Source organism: Macaca thibetana, chromosome 2 (genome assembly GCF_024542745.1).
Source record: "Macaca thibetana thibetana isolate TM-01 chromosome 2, ASM2454274v1, whole genome shotgun sequence".
Taxonomy (NCBI): domain Eukaryota; kingdom Metazoa; phylum Chordata; class Mammalia; order Primates; family Cercopithecidae; genus Macaca; species Macaca thibetana.
In genome coordinates this window covers 32,840,697-32,865,929 of record NC_065579.1, presented here as the reverse complement: position 1 = coordinate 32,865,929, position 25,233 = coordinate 32,840,697, and the positions used below count along the sequence as shown (strand labels likewise).

Here is a 25,233-nt window from a genome sequence, read left to right as displayed (position 1 = left end):
TTTCTTTTTGCAACAAATTAAGGTAAATCATATTTGTAATGCTTATACAATGCAGTGTCCGTAAGAAAAATGTTATGTAGCCATAAACAATCAAGTTTTCAAGGAATGTGATAATACAGGAAAATGCACATAATTGGAAAAGTAAAATATGTAGCCATACAGACTGCCTTAATTTAGGTAGAGCACTTGTCACAGTTGGAATTTTTCTTTTTTTTTTTTTCTTTAAGGTGTTTACTTGCTTAATGCTTGTCTACTATTCTGGCATATAAACTTCATAAGAACAGAGACCATGTCTGTTTTAATTAAGTTGCACCCCAGTGCCTACCACAGTATCTGGTGTATAGTAGATACTCAATAAATAGTTCTTGAAGTAGTTAAATTGGGAGAAAAACAAGAATAAATACTAAAATTACTATTCTAAGTGGCAAGATATTTTCTTATTTTTTAGATTATTTTACTGTAGGAATAATCAGAAGAAAAAGCAACAGTAAATGTTTTTAAGTTGGGATAACAGATTGTCAGGAAAAGGCTCCAGAATTTATTAATGGTTTTCTTGCACTAGAGAGATTGAATTATTTTTTTAAAATTGTTTCTATTCTGGTCATGGATTTTAAAATTATAAAATAATCATTATTGAATAAATATTTTAATTGTAAAATTTTTTTATTTTTTGAGATGGAGTCTCACTCTGTCACTCAGGCTAGAGTGCAGTGGTGCAATCTCAGCTCACTGCAACCTCTGCCTCCCAGGTTCAAGAGATTCTCCTGCCTCAGCCTCCCAAGGAACTGGGATTACAGGCGCCCACCACACACCTGACTAATTTTGTATTTTTGGTAGAGAATGGGTTTCACCATGTTGTCTAGACTGGTCTCGAACTCCTCACCTCAAGTGATCTGCCCACCTCAGCCTCCCTAAGTGCTGGGATTACAGGCATGAGCCACCACACCTGGCTGTAAAATATTTTAATATCTTTAAGTTCTAAGGAAAAAAAACCTTGAATTTAATAATCCTCTGGTGACTTGAGAGAACAAATATTATGGAATCTTGGATTTATGCTGAAATATGATTCATATGACAGGTTAATAATAGATTATGAATTTGAATTTGCCTTAATTTTTTCTCCTCAAAATTTTTGACAGCTGTCTTCAAACTCTTCTGAATTCAGTTAGCTCACTTTCTGTTTACAGTTAGCTCCTGATATACAGGTACCAAAATGTTACCTGGAATACTAGTGGTTCTGTGAGATGATAATAAAAAATGTTTGAGATATGTTATATGCCATATTCTACTCTAAGACATTACAATAAACATTGGCTTATTAAAAGTCTAGAGGTGCCCTTCAATGAAAAAACTAATACTTTAACCAGGAGTTTGTAGGTCATACTTGACCACAAAATCCTCTTTTCTCCCAGTATCTGTCAGCATTCTTTGAAGAAAAAAAAAGTTATGTCTATGCCAGTTTGCATATTATATGCTTTCTATTACTAAGAGATCTTTTGAAAACCAAGGATTTGTTGCTCCTGCTCTAGAAAGGGTTTGGGGATGGTTGGGCCTGGTGGCTCATGTCTGTAATACCAGCACTCTGGTATTTACTTCAGAAAGGCTGGTATCAGCTTTGGCTGGAGGATCGTTTAAGCACAGAAGTTCTAGACCAGCCTGGGCAACATATGGAGACCTCAACTGTTTAAAAAAAAAAAAAAAAAAAAAAAAAAAAGATTTAGGGAAGGGGGGAAAGGTAGATGTTTCCCCTTGGTGTACACGTCAGTTTTAGAGAAATACTGTAACACACAGTGAGTAGAGGGTAATGGGTAAGAATGGTGGATTTGGCACCAGAGACCTGGATTCAGATGCCAGTTCTGCTATTTCTTAGGTGTCTGACCTTGGTAAGTCATTAATCACTTTAAGCTATTTCCAAAAATAATTCCTTTAATAGAATTGTTTTAAGAATTAAGTAGATTGTGTATATCTGGCACGTGGTTAGTATTCATTCACTAAATTAGCTGCACTCATTATTAGCCTTGCCAATTGGAGTTTGTAAAGAACCAGCTTTGAATCTTTAGCTTCCTAGGTCCTTTTGAATGAATCAGCTTGTACTGTTGTTAATGGTTTCATTTTATTGCTGAATTTCTTAAATACAGTTATGCTAAATTTAAAAAATTCTTAAATATAAATGAATATAAGATGTTCTTCTGTTTTCAATTATTTAGGTATATTTTTTGATTGGAGGAGATGATCAGGTTGACTGGACTCTATAAAGAGCCAGATTTGACCAGAAGGTTATTTTAGGATGATATAGTACTGCTATAATCACTAGACCAAAAAAAAAAAAAATCTCTAGGAAATTTAATTTTGACTTTAAGTCATCTTTTAAGATTAATTTTTTTATTTTAATTTTTATTATTACCTCAGTGATAGATGGGGCAAGCTACCGTTATCACCTAAACAGAAAACTACATTTTCCAAGTGGGTACGACCAGAAGACCTCACCAACAATCCTACAATGATATATACTGTGTCCAGTTTTAGCATAAAGCAGGTGAGCATTTATTTTGTATGATTTTATAGAAAAGTCAGCATTTTAAAGTAATTTGTGTATAGATTTGAGTTTTTTCTTAGATTTTTATTATATATTCAGGCACACAAGTGTAATTGGAAAAATTGTTCATTCTACACATTTTGACTGAAACATGCTGAGATAATATAAGTATAAATCACTGTTTTGAGTGATTACAGATTTTTATGTGGACCCTGTTTATCATTGTGTACCTGTAAATGCAAAACTTGAGAATCTGAATTTCACCTTTGATAAAGGATAGCAATAGAAGGATATTTAATTATTTGAGTAATTATTCAAAATCAATTTTTTTGAAATACATTATTTAATTTTTTGTAGGATTTATTAGAATAAAATGTATGAGTCGGCAGTATCGTGTTTCTATTTGTTACTTTCCTGTTCAAATAATAGCCAAGAAAATATTTAGTACACATTGTAACACTATTCAAAATAACAAAAACATGGAATCAACCTAAATGCCCATCAGTGACAGATTGGATGAAGAAAATGTGGTACATATACACCATGGAATACTATGCAGCCATAAGAGAACGAGATGTCTTTTGTAGGAACATGGATGGAGCTGGAGGCCATTATCCTTAGCACACTAACGCAGAACAGAAAACCAAATACTGAATGTTCTCACTTATAAGTGGGAGCTAAATTATGAGAACAGCTTAAAAGAAAGGAACAGCAGACTGGGTTCTACTTGAGCGTGGAGGATAGGAGGAGGGAGAGGAGCAGAAAAAATAACTGTTGGGTACTGGGCTAATAGCTGGGTGTTGAGATAATATGTACAACAAACACCTGTGACACAAGTTCACCTGTTACCTTCCACGTGTACTCTGAACCTAAAGTAAAAGTTTTAAAAAAAGATATTTAGTATAAAAAGTAGGTACTTGGGGCAATGTACATATATTGCGGTAATGTCGAAATCACATGAATGAATATGAATATGTTAATTATCATTAACAGACAATAGTATCGGATTGCTCCTTTGTGGCATCACTGGCCATCAGTGCAGCTTATGAAAGACGTTTTAATAAGAAGTTAATTACCAGGTAAAAATGTGTCTCTACCTCTTTTTGTGTTGTAATTGTCCCTTAACTAGAAATTTAAAACTTAAGCCTTATCTGTATAGAAAGGGGAGAGGGCATATTGTTCAGAATATGGCCCTTCTGTAGAAATTAAGCAGATGATTTATGAATGTGGAAAGATAGGCTAAAACAGTCTAAGAACCTATACACATGTAGTTAATATATATGGAATTAATATGTTTTGAAATAAATGAAATTGATCAGAGTAAAATCATGTCATATTCATAATACTTTATAGTTGGACTGTTAAGTGAAGTAGTCACTAGCCACATGTGGCTATAGACACTTGAAATGGATTAGTCTGAATTAAGATGAGATGTACTGCAAGTGTAAAATGCATGAGATTTTGAAAACTTAGAACAAAAAAATGCAAAATTGCAAAATATCTCAAATTTTTGTGTTGATTATATGTTAAAATCATATTTTGATTTGTGATTAAATAAAACATTAAAATTGGTTTTACTTTTTTTTTTTCTTTTTCTTTTTTTTTTTTGAGACGGAGTTTCGCTCTCGTTGCCCAGGCTGGAGTGCAATGGCACGATCTCGGCTCACCACAACCTCCGCCTACTGGGTTCAAGCGATTCTCCTACCTCAGCCTCCTGAGTAGCCGGGACTACGTTTTACCTTTTTAACTTTTAATGTGGTTACTGGAAAATATAACATATTTCTGTTGGCTTGAACTGCTTTAGAATGTATTAAAATGTTTCAGAAATAATTTTTCGGTTTTTAAAAGATACATTAACTTAAAATCGTTCATTGCAAAAATTAAGCATTATAATTTTTTCATTCAACTTTTCCTGAGTGTTTTTTGTGTGTTAAGTGCTAAGAGTACAAAGATGAATTAGATGCAGTCCTTAGTTTCAACTATTTGCCATATAAGTGGTCCAAATGTATTTTAAAAGAAAATTGATACTGATAGTTATTGAAGTATGTTATTGTATAATTTTATGTAACTTTATGTCAAGTTGTATCTACTTGTCTTAGTTGTGGTTAATTGAAGCCGTGTTTACTTCTTAGGGCCAGTGATAAAAGATTATTTTAACTGGCTTAAATATATACACTTAATAGATGATTTATTAGGGTATATAAGTTAACATTGAGCACTTTTCAGAATATTTTGAAATTTATGTCCACTTTGTGATCTCAGAAAATTATTTACTAACAGTAAATAAGCACTTTGATTAGGGTGTAGTTCATTTTCTAGGCCTATTGTAGGAAAATATTCTCCTGTTTGTTTTTATGAAATTGCCAAGATGGTAGTATATGCCTGAATGAAATGTACTGTATAGTAGTTGATATTGAATGCTAATGTTGGTATTTTAATATTTATTTTTCTTACAAAAGCATAATTTACCCTCAAAACAAGGATGGCGAACCAGAGTACAATCCATGTGGGAAGTACATGGTAAAACTTCACCTCAATGGTGTCCCAAGAAAGGTGAATAATTTCTCTCCCCACTCCCATCCCTTGTCTCTATCCCTTCCCTACCTTTTAATCTTGAGTGAAATCATTAAGAAATGTCATCTATTTAAACACTTTAAAAGTTAGAGTCTGTCATATTATATATTACGACCAGTAGCATCATGTGTTAATAATTAAAAATTAATTAAAACCATGGCAAGTATAAACTTGTTTTTTAAATGGTTTCGAGAAAATGTATACAGTTTCAAAAAGTAACATTGAACTAAGGATTGCTAATGCTTAAAATAAATTTTCATCTGATAGTTCATGTGATTGTTATCAGACAAACTAAATCTGTTAGATCAGAAGAGTGTATATGTAGTCATAACTTGAGATGTAACAAGCCTTTGAAATTATTTCCTTTTAAATATATATGCATAATTTTAATTTACACTAATTTCTTTAAGGAAGGACTCTGAACTCTGTTACAAGGGCCTTGCATTGTTAAGGTTCTCCACTACCTGTCCATGCTGAGATCCGTGCAGCAACATCAGCATCACCTGGGAGCTTGTTAGTTTTTCAGAATTTCAGGCTTCGCCCCAGACTTACTGAATCAGAATCTGCATTTCACCTAGATCCCCTGGTGATCCAGTCTGAAAATCATTGCTCTGTAGTTCAGTAATACTCAAATTTTAGTATGCACAGAATCACCTGGCAGGTGATTATCTGTTATTAAAACACAGGTTTCTGGACCTCATGCCCAGAGTTTCTGATTCAGGAGGTCTGAGATGAGATCAAAATTTGCATTTCTAACAAGATCCCAGGTGATGCTGATGTTGTTGACTAGAACACTCTCTGAGAGCCATTTTACCTGATTACTTAAAAAGTAAAGAAAATTATTGAGAATAATTTTACTGAACTACAATTCTTGAACTCTAGTTTAAAGAATCTTTAAAGATGTATTGCATAATCTTCCTATTGGTATTAAATCAAAATTCTTCTTATCCTCATATCTCATAGGTCACTTTTTTTTTTTTTTGAGACGGGATCTCACTCTGTCACCCAGGCTGGAGTGCGGTGGCACAATCTTAGCTCATTGCAGCCTCTGCCTCCTGGGTTCAAGTGATTCTCCTGCCTCAGCCTCCCGAGTAGCTGGGATTACAGGCACCCACCACCACTCCCAGCTAATTTTTTGTCTTTTTAGTAGAGACGGGGTTTCACCATGTTAGGCAGGATGATCTTGATCTCCTGGCCTCGTGATCCACCCACCTCGGCCTCCCAAAGTGCTGGGATTACAGGCGTGAGCCACCGCGCCCAGCCTCAGATCACTTTTTAATATGAATTAGATACTGTATCCGTGATTACTTCCTCTGTTATTTATGTGTATTTTCTAGCGGTAATGTTCTACTTTTACAACTACACATGAGTCTTTTTACAGGTTTAGGATAAAATGATAATAGTACTGTTATTTAATAGTGAGGCCCTTTTGTAATTATTTTAAATGTACATTTCTAGAATATCTCATATAGGTTGAGTATCCCTTACCCGAAATGCTTGGGACCAGAAGTGTTTTGCATTTTGGATTTTAACAGATTTTTGAATATTTGCAGAATACCTACAAGTTGAACATCTCTAATCTGAAAATCCAAAACACTCCAGTAAATATTTCCTTTGAGCATCATGTCAGTGATCAAGAAGTTTTGGATTTTGGAGCATTTCAAATTTTAGATTTTTTATTTCAGATGCTCAACCTTTTAATTTCAGTGACAGTTACATGACATTTAATCAGTTGATTCAAGGTTATCTGACAGATCAGCTTATAAAATTGAAGAAAGATATCATATTAAAAAGAACATTTTATAATTGGTATGATTCTAGAAACATTACCTTAATAGCTGTCGGCATATTGTGCCTTATATTTTATCAGTATGAAAGATGTGTTCTTGTTTCTTGATAGAAAGGATTTTAAGATATTTTGTGCACCTAACAAGGTTAATGTTATTTTTCTGCAGGTGATAATTGATGACCAGTTACCTGTTGATCACAAGGGAGAATTGCTCTGTTCTTATTCCAACAACAAAAGTGAATTATGGGTTTCTCTCATAGAAAAAGCATACATGAAAGTCATGGGAGGATATGATTTTCCAGGATCTAACTCCGTAAGTAATAGATAAGACAATCCAGACATAGATTTATGCTATCTAATGTAACTATTTTAAATTTGAAAAATTCTAGATGGTCTTTTTGTTCATAGGGAAAGAGATCAGATTATCAACCCCTGAAGAAGGATGACCAGTCCCCATATTATGGGGATATATGTATATTTTCTTGTGTATCTGGGAAAGCCTAAACCGTGTCTGCTTTTACGTTGGGATACAAGGCCAATTATAGATACAGTGTACCTTTCCATTGCAGTCTGTTTAGATCAAATGGATGTGTCATATTGTCATGTATATTTTTATTTGTAATTCAGATTCAAAGAGTTACTTGTTTTATCCAACCTTAACAGAACTTAACCTGTAAGATTGAGATGTCTGCCAGTGACCTTTTGTTGCATGAAGTCAACTAGACTTGAGCCAGAAGGAAATTAGTCAGATTGGCATGACTTTAAATTCTTACAATAACCAGCCTGTGGCCTTAGAAAATGTATTTAACCTTTCTTAGCCTCTTCATGTATCCATAATATAAGGATAATATCCACCTCTTGTCTTAAAGTCGTAAAGATGAAAATTGCATCTTTATTCCAACAGTAAAATGAAGTAACGTATGCAAATCACCCATCATTTGTAAGTGATTAGTTTCCCTGCCAAACCAGGTGTCCTTGACTTTTCCGGTTCTTTTTTTTATGCCCAGTTCTAATGCTAGGCAAAGAATATATAGGTCATAATTAAATGCAATAGGATGTTACAGTTTTTCTCTTCCCAGCCTATACTTTGAGTTGCTCTATCCTTCACATACTTTTAGTTTAGCTTTCTAATCGTTGCTTACTCAGTGAAGTTTAGATAGAGAAAGAATGGGAATGTATGTAAAACATGAGAAGCATCATTGCAAGAACTCACTAAAGGACTCGTGACTGCATCATTGAAGGAGTTTTTTCTGTTACGTGTCTTTTTATCATATTCACCTGTAAAATAGTTTTTTATGCAGGAAAAGCAACAAAGATTGTAGGGAAAAATACGTATGTTCAAATTCAGGTAGGAATTTGAGTTAAATAAGAAATATATTACTGGTCGAAAACATCTACCTTCTGATTTATTTCTACCAAAATCATTGTGCCAAATCAGCGAGATATAATAGCTGCTCTGGGGATTTAAGAACTTGAAAATGACACTGGCAGTCCTGAAATGTGTTTCTGTTGCAGAATATTGATCTTCATGCGCTGACTGGCTGGATACCAGAAAGAATTGCTATGCATTCAGATAGCCAAACTTTCAGTAAGGATAATTCTTTCAGAATGCTTTATCAAAGGTAAACATTTTTCTTTGTTTTATGTGTGTGGTAAATGTGGCGGTTTAAAAACATCGTGCCAGCTGGGCGTGGTGGGTCACACCTGTAATCCCAGCACTTTGAGAGGCCAAGGCGGGCGGATCACCTGAAGTCGGGAGTTTGAGACCAGACTGACCAACATGGAGAAACCCCATCTCTACTAAAAATATAAAATTAGCCAGGTTTGGTGGTGGCACCTGTAATCCCAGCTACTCAGGAGGCTGAGGCAGGAGAATCGCTTGAACCCAGGAGGCAGAGGTTGTGGTAAGCAGAGATCGCGCCATTGCACCCCAGCCTGGGCAATAAGAGCAAAATTCCATCTGAAAAATAAATAAAAATTTAAAAAATAAAAACATCACGGCTTATTTAGAATAGAGATTGCAGAAGCTGTTGTTTTTAGTTATTAAGGAAATTGTTTTTAAAATAGACTTCACATTTTGTACTTCCTATAGTCAGTCCTCAGTTATCTTCCCTTAATAGTTATAGTTAATCCAAATTGTAGATAGTCCAAAATATTTGAATATGTAATATGGAAAAATTATTTTAGATTTACTAATTAGTTACCAAGTTGAGGGAAAGTGAGAAAAGAGAAGTCTGAGAAGTTAAGCCTTAAATGGATAATCCGTATCCATTTAAGGGACTGGAAATTTGTCTAAACAGTAATACCCGTTCGGTTGCAAAACTAGAAAGCTCAGTACCTTACTGGGAAATGCCTTTGGTATTTCATGTCTTTATTTTTTATTGTAAACCACTTGAAATTTAGCATTTGTTTTCCTTCTTTGGTAGGTTTCTACTTTGGAATTAAGTTGCCAGAAACTTAAAAAAAAGAGAAATGTGATCATTTATTTTACATACTGTGCATTAGAAATGTACTTTTTGAAAATTCTTTGGGGGTGGGAACAGCCCATTTTCATGTAAGCCATTAGACTAAAAGATAAAATGGTGTGATCTTAGTATTACAAACGTGTTTTACTTTAATAAATTGTCTTTGGGGTTCATTCCAGATTTCACAAAGGAGATGTCCTCATCACTGCGTCAACTGGAATGATGACAGAAGCTGAAGGAGAGAAGTGGGGTCTGGTTCCCACACATGCATATGCTGTTTTGGACATTAGAGAGTTCAAGGTTTTGCCTTAAATTTTTTTCTTTTATTTTTCCTGTTGGATAAGACATTGCAGGGATCCCAGATAATTTATCAGACTTTTGAATACTGACAAATCAAGGTTAAAGTGGAGTTTATAAACCATTTCACCTACTACATTAAACAACTTGATCTCTACCATCGGGAATTATGAAATTAAAAGGTGGGAAAGGAAATCACAGGGATGGCACAGATACTGATGACAGAACAGAAACGCTGTTACACCTCTTTGTCTTTTCCATAAAACCAGCAGTTTTGAGGTGGAATATATAGCTCCCAAGATTCCACACTGCGTCTTGGTGTTTGGATCAATCACATTGTTAAGCTCTAAAGCAGTGGTCGCCAACCTTTTTGACATCAGGGATCCGTTTTGTGGAAGACAGTTTTTCCACAGACGGAGGGATGGGTGGGAGCATGGTTTTAGGATAAAACTGTTTATCTCAGATCATCAGGCATTAGATTCTCATAAGGAGAACACAGCCTAGCTCCCTCACATGCACAGTTCACAATAGGGTTCATACTCCTGTGAGAATCTAATGCCACACTGATCTGACAGGAGGCAGAGCTCAGGCTGTAATGCTCACTTGCCCACTGCTCACCTCCTGCTGTGTGGCCCAGTTCCTAAGAGGCCATGGACCAGTACCCATAGTAGACACTAAATAAATACTTATGAAAGTGGGCCAGGCATGGTGGCTTATATTTGTAATCCCAATACTTTGGTAAGCTGATACAGAAGGATTTCTTGAGGCCAGGAGTTGAAGACCAGCCTGGGCAACATAGTAAGACCCCATCTCTCCAAAAAATTTAAAAATTAGCTGGGCATGGTGGCATATGTCTGTAATTCCAGCTGCTGAAGAGACTGAGGTGGGAAGATTGCTTGAGCACAGAAGATCAAGGCTGTGTTGAGCCTTGATCACACCACTGCACTTCAGCCAGAGTGATAGAGACCCTGTCTGAAAAAATAAAAAATTGTGAAAGAGGAAGAAAATAGGAAGATAGCTGGGCATAAGATACATACCATTGTGTTTGTGTGAGCAGGTATTTTTCTTCCTAGAAGCCTTGCATGCTGTCAGGCCTTTCAGACAGACCCTATTTCTGCAATATCTGGTTAAAATATTTGACTTCATTACTTCTGAGGTTGTTGTTATTTTTAACTGAAAAATGGATTGGTTCTATGGATTAGAAAATACAAAGATTATTAAAGAAGTACTATTTCTTAATGAAGGACCCTTAATACCAGAACGAATAGAAGTAGTGATCAGTCAGCAATAACAGAACACTACTATGTGTTAATTAGAGTTGTTTGCTTATGTATGGCACATGGAATTACAGTCACGTGTTGCTTAATGATGAGTATACATTTTTTTTTTTTTTTTTTGAGACGGAGTCTCGCTCTGTCGCCCGGGCTGGAGTGCAGTGGCCGGATCTCAGCTCACTGCAAGCTCCGCCTCCCGGGTTCACGCCATTCTCCTGCCTCAGCCTCCCGAGTAGATGGGACTACAGGCGCCCGCCACCTCGCCCAGCTAGTTTTTTGTATTTTTTAGTAGAGACGGGGTTTCACGGTGTTAGCCAGGATGGTCTCGATCTCCTGCCCTCGTGATCCGCCCGTCTTCGGCCTCCCAAAGTGCTGGGATTACAGGCTTGAGCCACCGCGCCCGGCCGCAATGATGAGTATACATTCTAAGGAATGCATCGTTAGGTGATTTTGTTGTGGCATGAATATCATAAAATGTGCTTACACAAACCTAGATGGTACAGCCTGCTCTACACCCAAGCTCTGTGGTATAGCCTAGTACTCCTAGACTACAAACCTGTACAGCATGTTATTGTATTGAATAGTGTAGACAGTTGTAACAGCTTGGTATTTGTATATCTAAACATAGAAAAATCACAGTAAAAAGACAGTATATAAGATTTTGTTAAATGATACACCTGTATAGGGCACTTACATGAATGGAGCTTGCAGGACTGGAAGTTGCTTTGGGTGAGTGAATGGGAAAGCCTAGGACATTGCTGTACACTCCTGTAGACTTTATGAACACTGGACATGTAGACTTTATAAAAATATTTTTTTCTTCAATAATGAATTGTTCTAAGCCAAATTCATCAGTGGTGGTTGTATACCAACTTTAGTGATACAAATGTTATTAATAAGTTCTGATTAACCCACTACCATCGGAGCAGCCCAATAAATTAACCTTGGCTTACTGTAATTTTTTACTTTATAAACTTTAAATTTTTTTTAACTTTCTGGCTCTGTAATAACAACTAGCTGAAAACACAATCACATTGTAGAGCTGTACACAAATACTTCACATGAGCTTTTTTCTGTTAATTTTTTTTTTAAGGCTGTTTTGTTAAAATCTGAAACATAAACACAGACATTAGCCTAGGCCCACATGGGGGCAGGATCATCAGGATGTCACTTGGCAATAGAAGTTTTTCATCTCCATTATAATCTTATGGAACCACTATGATATATGTAGTTCATCATTGTCTAACATTTCATTATATGGTGCATGACTGTATATGAATTATGAGGACGGTAGGGATGTATTGCACCATTATAAAATTTATAGTCTTGGAACTTTACAAATTAGCTGGTCAGTGTTGGACCCCCCAGCCATACTCTGTAGAATTGTTTCTTTAAAAGTGGCATAAAAATTGACCACTTAAAGCAAAAAATATAAACATTATATGAAATTAGGTACACAGTAAGGTTGGGTTTTTTTAGAATTGTAATTTGCCACAAATACCAGTCAAAACATTTTAAGTGGCTGGGCACCATGTCTCACCACCTGTAATCCTAGCACTTTGGGAGGCTGAGGCGAGAGGATTGCTTGAGGCCACGAGTTCAAGACCAGCCTGAGCAACATAGCAAGACCCCATCTCTGTAATAAGTAATTTTTTAAAAAATTAGCTGGGCATGGTGGTACATGCCTGTAGTCCCAGCTACTTGGGAGGCTGAGGTAGGAGGATCACTTGAGCCAAAGGCTGCAGTGAGCCAAGATCACACCATTGCACTCCAGCCTGGTTGGCACAGTGACACCCTGCCTCAAAAAATGTATATTTAAAGGTTTTCTCCAGTACTGTTTTATTTAGATATATATTCAAGGAGTTTCCTAGGTGCATTATTTTTGTTTTTTAGTTTTTGCTACTTACCTTTTGAAGTGTTTGTTTAATTCTGACTTTTTTTTTTTTTTTTTTTTTTTTTTTTTTTTTTTTTTTAAAGATGGAGTCTCGCTCTGTTGCCCAGGCTGGAGTGCAGTGGCGTGGTCTCGGCTCATTGCAAGCTCTGCCTCCCAGGTTCATGCCATTCTCCTGCCTCAGCCTCCCGAGTAGCTGGGACTACAGGCACCCGCCACCATGCCTGGCCAATTTTTTGTGTTTTTAGTAGAGACAGGGTTTCACCATGTTAGCCAGGATAGTCTCGATCTCCTGACCTTGTGATCCTCCCGCCTCAGCCTCCCAAAGTGCTGGGATTACAGGTGGGAGCCACCGTGCCTGGCCAATTCCGACTTCTGTTTTAAAATATTTCCATATTTGATTCAAGCATTTATCTCTAGGACCTCTTTTTTGCAGAAAGACCTAATCTTGTACTATGACAGCTCTGCTTAGTATTATATCATTGGTGACTTTCTTCACTTAAGAGATTTTCAATATTTATTAATATTTGCATAAAAGTGCTATCATTTTTGTTTGACTACCTCTAACCTGCTTGTGTATTCCAAGGCCTTCATTTTAGTCTCAGCGATTCTCTCTTTGGGTCATTTTTGTGTCTTTGAGGTGATGTTTCATAAATAGTCTACTATGGAAGTACAGCTCCACATCAGGTTGCTGACTTCAGTTCAGACAAGTGTTATAGAATTTCTGAAGCTGTCCAAGTCTTTTCCTTTGCTGCCACTTGGAAATAACTTTAGAAATTGGATGTTTCAGCAAAATCAAATTCTTTTTTTTTTTTTAAGTTCTCTAGCATTCCTTCTTTTTAGGGCTGGTTCTCTACCGATCCCAACAAAATCTACAGCCATATCTTGGTGTCCTTGAATATCACTGATGCTGGGAGTCTGTCTCTGAAAAGCTTAGCAGCAATTTGCTCTCCTTTGTGCTCCTCTTAGGAAGTGTTAAGAGTCCTGAAATGAAGCAGATTACCTGCTTATGGAGAATTAAATTTTTTGAAAAGAAAGGAATTAGAGTTAACGTGTGGTGAGACACATATGGTGTAGAAGATATTGATGAAAGAAATTGTATTAATGAAGCTTCTAGGGAATATAGCCTAAGAGGAATGAGTCTTATGTCCAGAAATCACGTACATCTACCCCCAGCCACAATTTGTCACCATTTAAAATAGCAAAAGGAATGTGTTGTGGTGGTTGTTTAGATGTCTCCCAAACAGTTTGATTTATGATATCATTTAAAAAAGTACACAATTTCCTAAGGTGACTGCTTGCAGTAAGACAAATACTATTTTTGATTTACCACCTCTTTTGTTTTCCTGAATCAATGTATTCAATTCTGTAGACATGCCTGGTATTGACTGAGCATTTACCTTTACACTCTGTTCCATAAATCAGTGGAAAATCTGAAGAGGGATGATAGTGTTACCATTTCAAGGAGTTAATTATTTCATTGGGGAGACAAGATGACTACATTTGTAGGAAACAATATAAGATAGGATACTATTTGTTTTAAACTAATGTAATACAGATTGTTAGCACTATGAAGTTTGGAGAAGAGAAAAAAGAAAGAAATTACTAAATGCTAGGTACTTTATGTTAATTCCATTTGATCTTCACAGCCATCTTCTAGGGACACATCATAATCTTCATTTTACATATGAGTCAATCAGTGTTCAGAGAGGGTAAATGACCCACCCAAATAACTGAAATTTGGTCCCATTTTATTCTGACCCCAAAGTCCATGTTCTTTTCTCTTTTCTTCACCGTATCTATCTGCACTGAGAAGAAAGGATAGCTAAAGGGATCAAAGAGGGCCTTTCAGAAAAAGGGAACAGCATGAGCAAATGCCTCTAGAGGCAAAATTGAATAAAGATTTTATTGCATTCTGAAAGGAAAAACTAGATTAGAGCCAAAGATACATGGAGTATACATACTGGAAAATAAAGTCGGGCCAGAGTAGAGTGAGCTTTGAAAAGGCAGAAAATACTTCATGCTCTAAGGCAGTACTGTCTATTAGAACTCCTGCAATGATGGAAATGTTCTTTATCTGGGCTGCCCAATGAATTTGCTATTAGCTACCTGTGGTCATTTAACATTTGAAATGTGGCTGCTGTGACTAAGAAACTGATTTTTGAATTTTATATAATTTTAACTACATGCAGTGAAAGACTACACTATTAGCTCTAGGGAGTCGGTAGCCATTTACAGTTTTTGATTGATGTATGACCTGGTGAAAGTGTTAAAAATACTAATTTCAAGTTGATTTGAAGGGAAAAGAATTGATAAGTACTCAGTTCATCCTCTAATAAGAGAACTAATACGGTAAAAACTGTTTTGCAACTTAATGTTATCTCCTGTTTCTTTTGTACATAGGGGCTGCGATTTATCCAGTTGAAAAATCCTTGGAGTCATTTACGTTGGAAAGGAAGATACAGTGAAAATGATATAAAAAACTGGACTCCAGAGTTGCAAAAGTATTTAAACTTTGATCCCCGAACAGCTCAGAAAATAGACAATGGTAAATATATCTTTTTAATTTTAATACCATTTATTCTTCAAAAAACAAAAAAAACATGTTTCAACAAGGCGAAAGATATGTAACTGACTTAAAATCATTTAGCATTAAGATTTTTTTAGATTAACAAAGATATTAATTTTCAGGAATATTTTGGATTTCCTGGGATGATCTGTGCCAGTATTATGATGTGATTTATTTGAGTTGGAATCCAGGTCTTTTTAAAGAATCAACGTGTATTCACAGGTAACTTTTTGCGCATTGCAGAGTATGCTTTAAAATAGCATCCACTTTCTTCATGTAAAAACATAATGGTGCCAGGCGCGGTGGCTCATGCCTGTAATCCCAGCACTTTGGGAGGCCAAGGTGGGCGGATTGGTTGAGCTCAGGAGTTCTAGACCGGGTTGGGCAACATGGCAAAACCTCATCTCTACAAAAAATACAAGAACTAGCCGGGCATTGTGGTGCACACCTGTAGTCCCAGCTATTCAGGAGGCTGAGGTCAGCAGGTCGCTCAAGCCTGGGAGGTGGAGGTTGCAGTGAGCCAAGATCACGCCACTGCGCTCCAGCCTGGACAACAGAGCAAGACTCTGTCTCAAAAAAATAAATAAAAAACGGAATGGTTAATTTAGGAAGACTAGCATTCCATCTCTTTTTGTCATGCCCACACTGACTGTCTTGTTAATAGTTGTTTTCTTTCCATGCTTCCTGGTTGTGCCAAAAAATTTAAAAACAGTAAAACAAAACCAAAAACTCAGATAGCTTAATTCACTTTTTGAAATAGTGTTATATTTTAGCTCTATGAGAAATTTAATTACAACCTTCTTTGTTGACTTTATCTTTTAGTACTTGGGATGCTAAGCAAGGACCTGTGAAAGATGCCTATAGCCTGGCCAACAACCCCCAGTACAAACTGGAGGTGCAGTGTCCACAGGGGGGCGCTGCAGTTTGGGTTTTGCTTAGTAGACACATAACAGACAAGGTACTGATACCCTTCTAATGATATCCCATACAGAAATTTTTTAAATATAGTTAGAACATTGTGAAAGACATACGTAAACACCAGCCTGTTTAATTAGGTGCCCAGAGAATAGTGTTTTCTCCGACAAATGAATATTTTCCTCTAAGGAAATTTGTATTTTATAATTATACACTTAAATCTTGTTCAGAAGTCATCTCTGAAGAAAACTATGAGGGAGTTTATGCTTTTTAAAAGTGAGGGTTTGGGGGTTGATCATGTATAGTTTACATCTTAATATTAACATTGAAATATGCTGAAGGGAGTTTGGAAATGTTAAATCATTAGTCTTGATTCTGTAAAGGTTAACCATAATCTTAATAGCCTCCGAATCTTATTTACTATATTACTTCATACATTGTGGTCATCTGTTAAAATGACAATTTAATTCAGAAAAACAATGTTTCTTATAGCACTAAATAGCTGAAAAAAATGCTCTTAAAATTAGAGGTATTTTAACTTTAAACAGCATTTTTTGTGGAGAGATTTAAAAAGAAAATAAATAGCATTTTCAACCCATTTTCTAACCACATTGGATTCTTTGTGATTTTAGGATGATTTTGCGAATAATCGAGAATTTATCACAATGGTTGTCTACAAGACTGATGGGAAAAAAGTTTATTACCCAGGTATGTTTAGTAGCCCAGCAAACATTAAAATAAACATACATAAGATTTTATTTATATGATTAAGTTGAAAAATGACACATTTTATGTAGATAATACAGAGAAATAATTATGTTGATAGACTCATAGAAACCACTCAAGCAGATGAGTATTTACACTGTTCTGTGTTTTGTTTTGATTTAATTTAGAGACTCCAAGGGGGGGATTTCCATATTCTCACACATGGCTGTCAGAATTTTATTTCTGAAACTTAAGTGATGTCTTTTACTCTAATCAAAAGTATTCTGTAGTTTTCCCTGAACTCCTGGATAAAATCTAAGCTCTTTAGCATGATATATAAGGCTTTTTATATTCCAGCCTTAATCTACCTGCCCGCCTTTATTTCATGCCCCAGCTTCTCACAGTTGAGATAGTTGCTACTCCAGAATACACCGTGCCCTTGTTGCCTTTTTTCACATGGTTTCTTCTCTCAAGAATCTCTCCTCCCACCTTTTACCCACATATTCCTGTCTCCCTATTTGGCTTCATGCGCGTAGTTAAGGTCCAGCCCAAATACCATTCCTTCCACTGGGCACCTGAGATATTTAACACATTGTATTGAAACCACATTGCTTTCACATTTTTAAAAAATGTGTATCACTTAGTGAGATAAACTGTCCTAAGGCTGTGGAGAATAGTGATGAACTAAACAGGATTGTTTTCATAGAGCTTATGTTCTAGTTGGGGAGACAGTAAGCAAAACATTCAAGTATTGATACACATATGTAAAAAAGGGGTATGTGAGTGAGTGGGTTGGTTGCTTTTGGTGGGTGGTCATAGAAGACCTCTTTGAGCGGGATTGAGAAGAGCTTTGAATAACAAAAAAAGGAACCAGTTGTGCAAAGAAATCAAGGGAAAAGCACTACAGGCAGAGGGAACAGCAAGTACAAGGACCTTACAGTGAGAAAAGATGGTGTCTTTTTGGAACAGAGAACAGGCCAATTGCCTGGGTAGGTGTGGTATCAAAAGAAGTCAGATTTGCAGAGGTCAGATCACATGAGGTTCTGTACAGCACTGGCAGGGGTTCGGAGGGTCTTTGGCTTGTCATAATCAGGAAAATGGCGTTTCCTGGCTCCAGATGGAGATGCCAGTTAGGCTGTTGGATTTTTGAATCGAGTTCTGGAGTAAGGGTAGAGATACAGATAGGGGAGTCAGGAGCATATAGATGGAATTTGAAGATGGGACTGTATAATATAATCACCTGTGAAGAGACTGGTGGGTACAGAGATTAACACGCAGGATCTGACCTTGGACTCTCAGACACCTTGAGGTTGAGCAGAGGAAAAGGTACCACAAAAGAATTCGAACAGAGGGCCTGATGAAACAGTGAGGTTTCACATAACCAAAGCAAAGAACATTTTTCAGGAGAGAAAGAAAGGAAAACTGCATCTATTGATGTTTGAGAAATCAAATGAGATTAGGTGAGAGAAGAAACTATTGTGGGAACTAGATGATAAGAACTTATGAACACAAAGAAAGAAACAACAGACCCTGAGGTCTACTTGAAGTAGGGGGAGGGTGGGAGGAAGGAGAAGAATAGAAAAGATAACTATTGGGTCCTGGCTTAATACCCAGGTGATGAAATAATATGTACAACAAACCCCCATGACACGTGTTTACCTTTGTAACAAACATTCACATGTACCCCTAAACCTAAAATAAAAATTAAAGAGAAGAAACTGTTGGACTTAGCATTGTGGCAGTCATTGTTGACCTTGATAAGAACAGGCTTAGTGGAGAGGTGGAGATAGAAGACCAATTGGATTGGTTTTAAAAGAGACTATGATGTAAGGAAGCAATTGTTGACAGTTCTTGCAAGAAAGTTGTACAGAGAAATGGGCAGTGATAGGAAGATGTGATCAGAAGTGGTTTAAGCCTTACTTTGTTTAATCATAGGGAAGTATGGCATTCTTCCCTATTACACTGTGTTGGTGGCAGGCACTGAGTCATACTAGTCAATATCCCTAAGTACTGGAATGGGCATGGCACATAGTAGGTCCAGTGACAACTGTCAAGTTACACTAGCCAAGCTTTCCTTTTTTTAAAATAATGCTCCATCTTATGTAGAGTGATTGTGCCTTTTCAGAATACTTTCATGTTTATCATTTTATTTTAATTAGAACACTCTGCAGTAAATAGGACAGGCCTTGTTCCCCATTTGACAGAAGAGTAAACTGAAACATGAAAAGGTTAAAAACCTTGTTCAAGATCCACATATGTGCCAATTCTTTACTCTTCTCACTAGATCACACCACCCCTAATCATTAGAGACTTATGACTTATTTGAGATACTAAAATGTTTAGTTTTTCTGATAGGTCCCATTATAAATATTCAGCATTCCTAAATAAGCTGAGACCATCGATCTTAACATATAGTAATTGACATGCATAAAATTTTATTGTATCAGGCTTGACTGATGGGACTATCAAAGAAAAATAGGCAGCATTCTTTGTAATAACAAAATATTGAAAACAATCTGAATATCCAGATTTTTTTTTTTTTTTTTTTTTTTGAATATCCAGATTTTCTAAACCAGTTGGGGTGTAGATAAAATGTCATATTCATGTGATGGAATATTATACAGGCAGTTATAAGAAATAAACTATCTGTGTAGAACAACATAGCTCTTTTTAAAATGTTGAGTGAAAAATGAAAGATATAAGACATACACTATTTTTTTATATATACACTTATACCAGAAACAGTTATTTGTTCATTCACTTTTAGGAGTGGGTACATTTGTATTCAAGTCTAAAAAGATGTTCACCAAATCCATCAGTAGAGGGGAATAAGATAAGGGTCATAGTTAAAAGAGACATTGTTTTATGAAAAAGCTAGAATGACCAAAAAAAAAGTTAATTTAAACCTGAGTAGTGGGGAATATATATTTTTACATACTTCTTTGTATTATTTTTAATTTCATCTCAAAAGAAAAAAAAATCCTGAGTTTAAAATCCTCTATGGGAGAAAAATGCAACACAGAACAAATAGTAGGAATTACTGAAATGCAACACAGAGCAAATAGCAAGTACTGTTATATCTCATTGAAAGTATTCAAAAAGATTATTTTTGCTTATTAGGAACTGTTTAATTTTAAAGGTTTCAAGTGAAATTATAATTCACTAATATCATTATGTTTTAAGGAGAGAATCAGTTAAGGAGATGTCCATCCAAGTAATTATTTTTCCTACATCAACCATAAAACTTCAAAAACTAAAGAAAGAAAAGTCTCCTTTTCTCTAAGCCTACTTGTTTGTTTGCAGCTGACCCACCTCCATACATTGATGGAATTCGAATTAACAGCCCTCATTATTTGACTAAGATAAAGCTGACCACACCCGGCACCCATACCTTTACATTAGTGGTTTCTCAATATGAAAAACAGAACACAATCCATTACACAGTTCGGGTAAGTAAAACCAACACACAGTGACAAAACACAGTAATATAAAGACGTAATGTGCTCCGCTTTGTAAGTGGGATTATCTGGAGAAAGTTTATTTCTGAAAATGTATTGCTCTCTATTTTTGTGCTTATTTTAATAGTAAATTACGCCTTCTGTAGAAAATAATACATTTGAAAAGAAATGTTTTTATTCTGAAAGAACATTTTTATTTTCATAGTAATAGTTTAGCCCCACGGTAATATAGTATGTTGGACTAATACATTTCTTTTTCTTTCTTTTTTTTTTTTTTTTTTTTTTTTTTTTTGAGACAGAGTCTTGCTCTGTCACCCAGGCTGGAGTGAGTGCATTAGTGCAATCTCAGCTCACTGCAGCCTCCACCTCCCGGGCTCAAGTAATTCTCCTGCCTCAGCCTCCTGGGTAGCTGGGACTACAGGTGCTGCCACCACGCCCAACTATTGTATTTTTTGTAGAGATGGGATGTCACCATGTTGGCCAGGCTGATCTCAAACTCCTAACCTCAAGTGATTCACCCACCTTGGCCTCCCAAAGTGCTGGGATTACTGGTGTCAGCCACTGCACCCAGCCAATACATTTCATTTTAAAGCAAGCAATAAAAACTTATTTAGCCTGTTTAATATTTGTATTGACTTGAAGAAGACTTTGAACTTAGTGAAAGAGAATCAGTCACTAGAAACATACTGCTCTGATCTAGTTGGGAAGGTCATTGTAATTTTCTTCTATATAGATTTGTTTGCTCTAGATAAGCAGCTCAATTTGAGTAGATTTTTAGTGATGAAAGGGACATTGGGAGCTGCTGCCACTGCTTCATTTTTCAGATGCAGAAACCACGGCCTGGAAAAATTGTAATTTGTCCTGAGTCATACACAGTTAGTAGCAAAGAAAGCCAAGACCACACCCCTAGCTTCTCAGTTCCCAGCTCATTAAACCTGACCTGATACTAGGCTGCCTGTAGAATCATGACTTGTATATGCCAACTTATTTTTTTAGTCTTCCAGTATATTCATGTATCACTTTGATGTTCTTGTAAGTGTAAAATTTATCAATACAGTCTTTTTTTTAATCTAGGTATATTCAGCATGCAGTTTTACTTTTTCAAAGATTCCTTCACCATACACCTTATCAAAACGGGTGAGAAGATTCATTTGGTTGTAATCTCAGCATTCTTTTAGAATTTTTAAATTCGCTTTCCCATTTCTCTCATTTTATTCTTTATATTTAGCAATTTATTATGAAATAAAGACATTCTAAGGCTTCACAGGAATATATGGGAAACGTAAGTGGCCTTCAATTTGGGTCGGAATACAAGATCTTCAGTGAGCAACGTCTGTGAAAAGAAAATTCAGAGAAAGAAGATGAATGCAAACTTTGGTTGTTAGAGAAGGCTGTGTGGATGAACCTTAAAAGTAGAATTTGAGATTAACTGCAGGGTAGGCTAGATGTGTAGAGGAAGATTCTATGGAAAATGCCTTGTAGAAAGAACAACTTGATTAGCGGCTAAGAGATGAAAATAGGGATTAGTGTAACAAAGCAGCCTGGCTGTCACCAGCAAATAAAGATGGGAGAGAGGAGTTGGAGCCACAGAGTAGGAAATTGCCTTTTTTTTTTTTTTTTTTTTTTTGGAGATGGAGTTTTGTCTTCAAGTGGAATTGAAGAATGAAATTTTGTTAACACTGAAACTTTGTTTTTATTAGATTAATGGAAAGTGGAGTGGTCAGAGTGCTGGGGGATGTGGAAATTTCCAAGAGACTCACAAAAATAACCCCATCTACCAATTCCATATAGAAAAGACTGGGCCATTACTGATTGAGCTACGAGGACCAAGGTTTGTGATGAGTAACTTTCTTAAATTAATGATGTTCTATTAAAAATGAACATAGTGTAACAAAAAAGTTTAAAAACCTAAGCATATATGGACATTGGATTTATAACAATGGCGTTATAGTGGAATGAGGAAAGGACAGTCTTTTCAATAAATGGTATGGAATAATTGAGTATCCATGTGTAAAAAGGGCAATTAGAACCCTGTTTCACATAAAATTCCAGGTGGGTTACAAACCTAAATGTGAAAGGCAAAACAATACAGCATCTAGACGATAATGCAGGAAATGTTTTAACCTCAAGAAAGGAAAGATTTCTTAAGACAAAGAGCATGTTAAAATATTTGTAAATATGCTACTTTGATAAGAAAAAAATCTGCAGTTTTTAAAAAATAAAAACATGTCATAAAGGGGGCAATCCAGATGGCCAGTAAACCATTGTAATAGCCAGAAATTGGAAACAAATGTTCATTGACATTTACGATTATAATATAGTCATACAATAGAGTCCTGATATAACAATGGAAATAAATTACAGCTATACACAACATAATGGATAAGTCATAATGGATACGTCTTAAAAGCCATATGTACAGAATATATACCATGTGATTCTACTTCCGTGAAGTCAAGAACAGGCAAAACTAAAAGACTGTCATTTAAGGATGCACACTAAGGTTGTAAAACTATAAAGCAGAGCGAGAGAGTTAGTACTATAAAAGCTCTGTGAGGGGACAGGAGTTGCAGTTAGGAATATACAGGGAATTCTGTGGTGCTGAGAGGATTTGTTGATCTGGGTGGTGGTTACCCAGGAAAGGACAGTCTTTTCAATAAATGGTATGGACAGCCAACAGACACATGAAAAAATGCTCATCATCACTGGCCATCAGAGAAATGCAAATCAAAACCACAATGAGATACCATCTCACACCAGTTAGAATGGCGATCATTAAAAAGTCAGGAAACAACAGGTGCTGGAGAGGATGTGGAGAAATAGGAACACTTTTACACTGTTGGTGGGATTGTAAACTACTTCAACCATTATGGAAAACAGTATGGCGATACCTCAAGGATCTAGAACTAGATGTACCATATGACCCAGCCATCCCATTACTGGGTATATACCCAAAGGATTAAAAATTATGCTGCTATAAAGACACATGCACACGTATGTTTATTGCGGCACTATTCACAATAGCAAAGACTTGGAATCAACCCAAATGTCCATCAGTGACAGATTGGATTAAGAAAATGTGGCACATATACACCATGGAATACTATGCAGCCATAAAAAAGGATGAGTTTGTGTCCTTTGTAGGGACATGGATGCAGCTGGAAACCATCATTCTTAGCAAACTATCACAAGAACAGAAAACCAAACACCACATGTTCTCACTCATAGGTGGGAACTGAACAATGAGATCACTTGGACTCAGGAAGGGGAACATCACACACCGGGGCCTATCATGGGGAGGGGGAAGGGGGGAGGGATTGCATTGGGAGTTATACCTGATGTAAATGACGAGTTGATAGGTGCTGACGAGTTGATGGGTGCAGCACACCAACATGGCACAAGTATACATATGTAACAAACCTGCACGTTATGCACATGTACCCTAGAACTTAAAGTATAATAATAATAATAAAAAAAAAAAAGGGAAGTAGATGGACATACATCATAATGCTAACTATCATTGACTTTTTACTTAATTATACTATATACATCAAAAAAATAAATAAATGGTATGGAATAATTGAGTATCCATGTGTAAAAAGGGTAATTAGAACCCTGTTTCACATCAATTTGCAGGGAGGAGACAGATGGGGAAGCTGAGGCGTTTATTCACTTTGCAAATGATTTATTAAGCTGTATACATGTTTTACTTAAGTGTTATATTTCATAGTTTTAAAAGGTTTAAAAAACATAGAGAATACAGCCTGGGCATGGTGGCTCACACCTGTAATCCCAGCACTTTGGAAGGCCAAGACAGGAGGATTGAGTTCAGGAGTTCAAGACCAGCCTGAGCAACATGGCAAGACCTCATTTCTGCAAAAATTTTTTGAAAAATTTAGCCAGGCATGGTGGCATGTGCTTGTATAATCCCAGCTACTTGAGAGGCTGAGGTGGAAGGATGGCTTGAGCACAGGAGGCAGAGGTTGCAGTGATCCCAGATGATGCGATGCCACTGCACTCCAGCCTGGTCGACAGAGCAAGACCCCGTCTCATACAACAACCACCAAAAAAAAAAAAAAAACCAATACAAATAAAAACAAAACTACCTTCTAAATAGGATTGGGCTTAATTTTGCTTTTCTTACAAACTAATCCAGCAGCAGTTAATAACCCAAAATATGAAGATAGAATTAAACTATTTTTCCACAAGAAAGTCATTTTAAAAACCCCTACCAGTGTGATAGGTGAAATAGGTAAATAAACCTACTTGCTCTTTTGTACTTAATTTCTAGATGGATTGAACATGTAACAATGTTTGTTACAATATTGTTTGTTTATTGCCTATTCATGTTTCTTGCCCATAGAGTTATCTTTTTTTTTAATTGTAAGCATGAATAAGATAAGGGTATTAACTCCTTCACATATTTGCAGATATTTTTCTCAGATTGTCATTTTTCTCCCACATAGAAAAGCATTTCATTTTAAAATAATGAAATCTGTCTTCTGGTTTCCTTTTGCTGTGGACAGGAACTTTCACCACATTATCAAATTAATTTTCACCATATTCTGATTATTTTATGGTTTAATCTTTTTGCATTTAAAAAATTCATATGAATATATTTTTATATTTGGTATAAAATACAATTTAACAGTTTTTTTCTAAATTTTGTGTTACCTCATCACCATCTAAATGAATCTTTCTTTACTGATTTGGGATGCCATGTTTATCGTATGCTAAATACTTCTGTAAATTCAGATTTT

The 25,233-nt window shown here is 36.0% G+C and overlaps 1 protein-coding gene across 2 annotated transcripts in view; it reads left to right on the top strand.

The window, feature by feature from the left end:
- The window catches only part of CAPN7 (calpain 7), a 47,685-nt gene that overhangs the window by 19,236 nt on the left and 3,216 nt on the right, over positions 1-25,233 (top strand). Inside the window, exons 7-19 of one of the 2 annotated variants that reach the window (XM_050777710.1) lie at positions 2,410-2,536; positions 3,530-3,615; positions 4,996-5,089; positions 7,066-7,212; positions 8,415-8,521; positions 9,544-9,664; positions 15,230-15,374; positions 15,518-15,617; positions 16,218-16,353; positions 16,943-17,018; positions 20,319-20,464; positions 21,548-21,610; positions 22,174-22,304. In XM_050777710.1, the coding sequence (XP_050633667.1) occupies positions 2,410-2,536; positions 3,530-3,615; positions 4,996-5,089; positions 7,066-7,212; positions 8,415-8,521; positions 9,544-9,664; positions 15,230-15,374; positions 15,518-15,617; positions 16,218-16,353; positions 16,943-17,018; positions 20,319-20,464; positions 21,548-21,610; positions 22,174-22,304 (1,479 nt within the window). The remainder of the gene's footprint in view (positions 1-2,409; positions 2,537-3,529; positions 3,616-4,995; positions 5,090-7,065; positions 7,213-8,414; positions 8,522-9,543; positions 9,665-15,229; positions 15,375-15,517; positions 15,618-16,217; positions 16,354-16,942; positions 17,019-20,318; positions 20,465-21,547; positions 21,611-22,173; positions 22,305-25,233) is intronic. The other variant, XM_050777715.1, reaches the window with a different exon arrangement.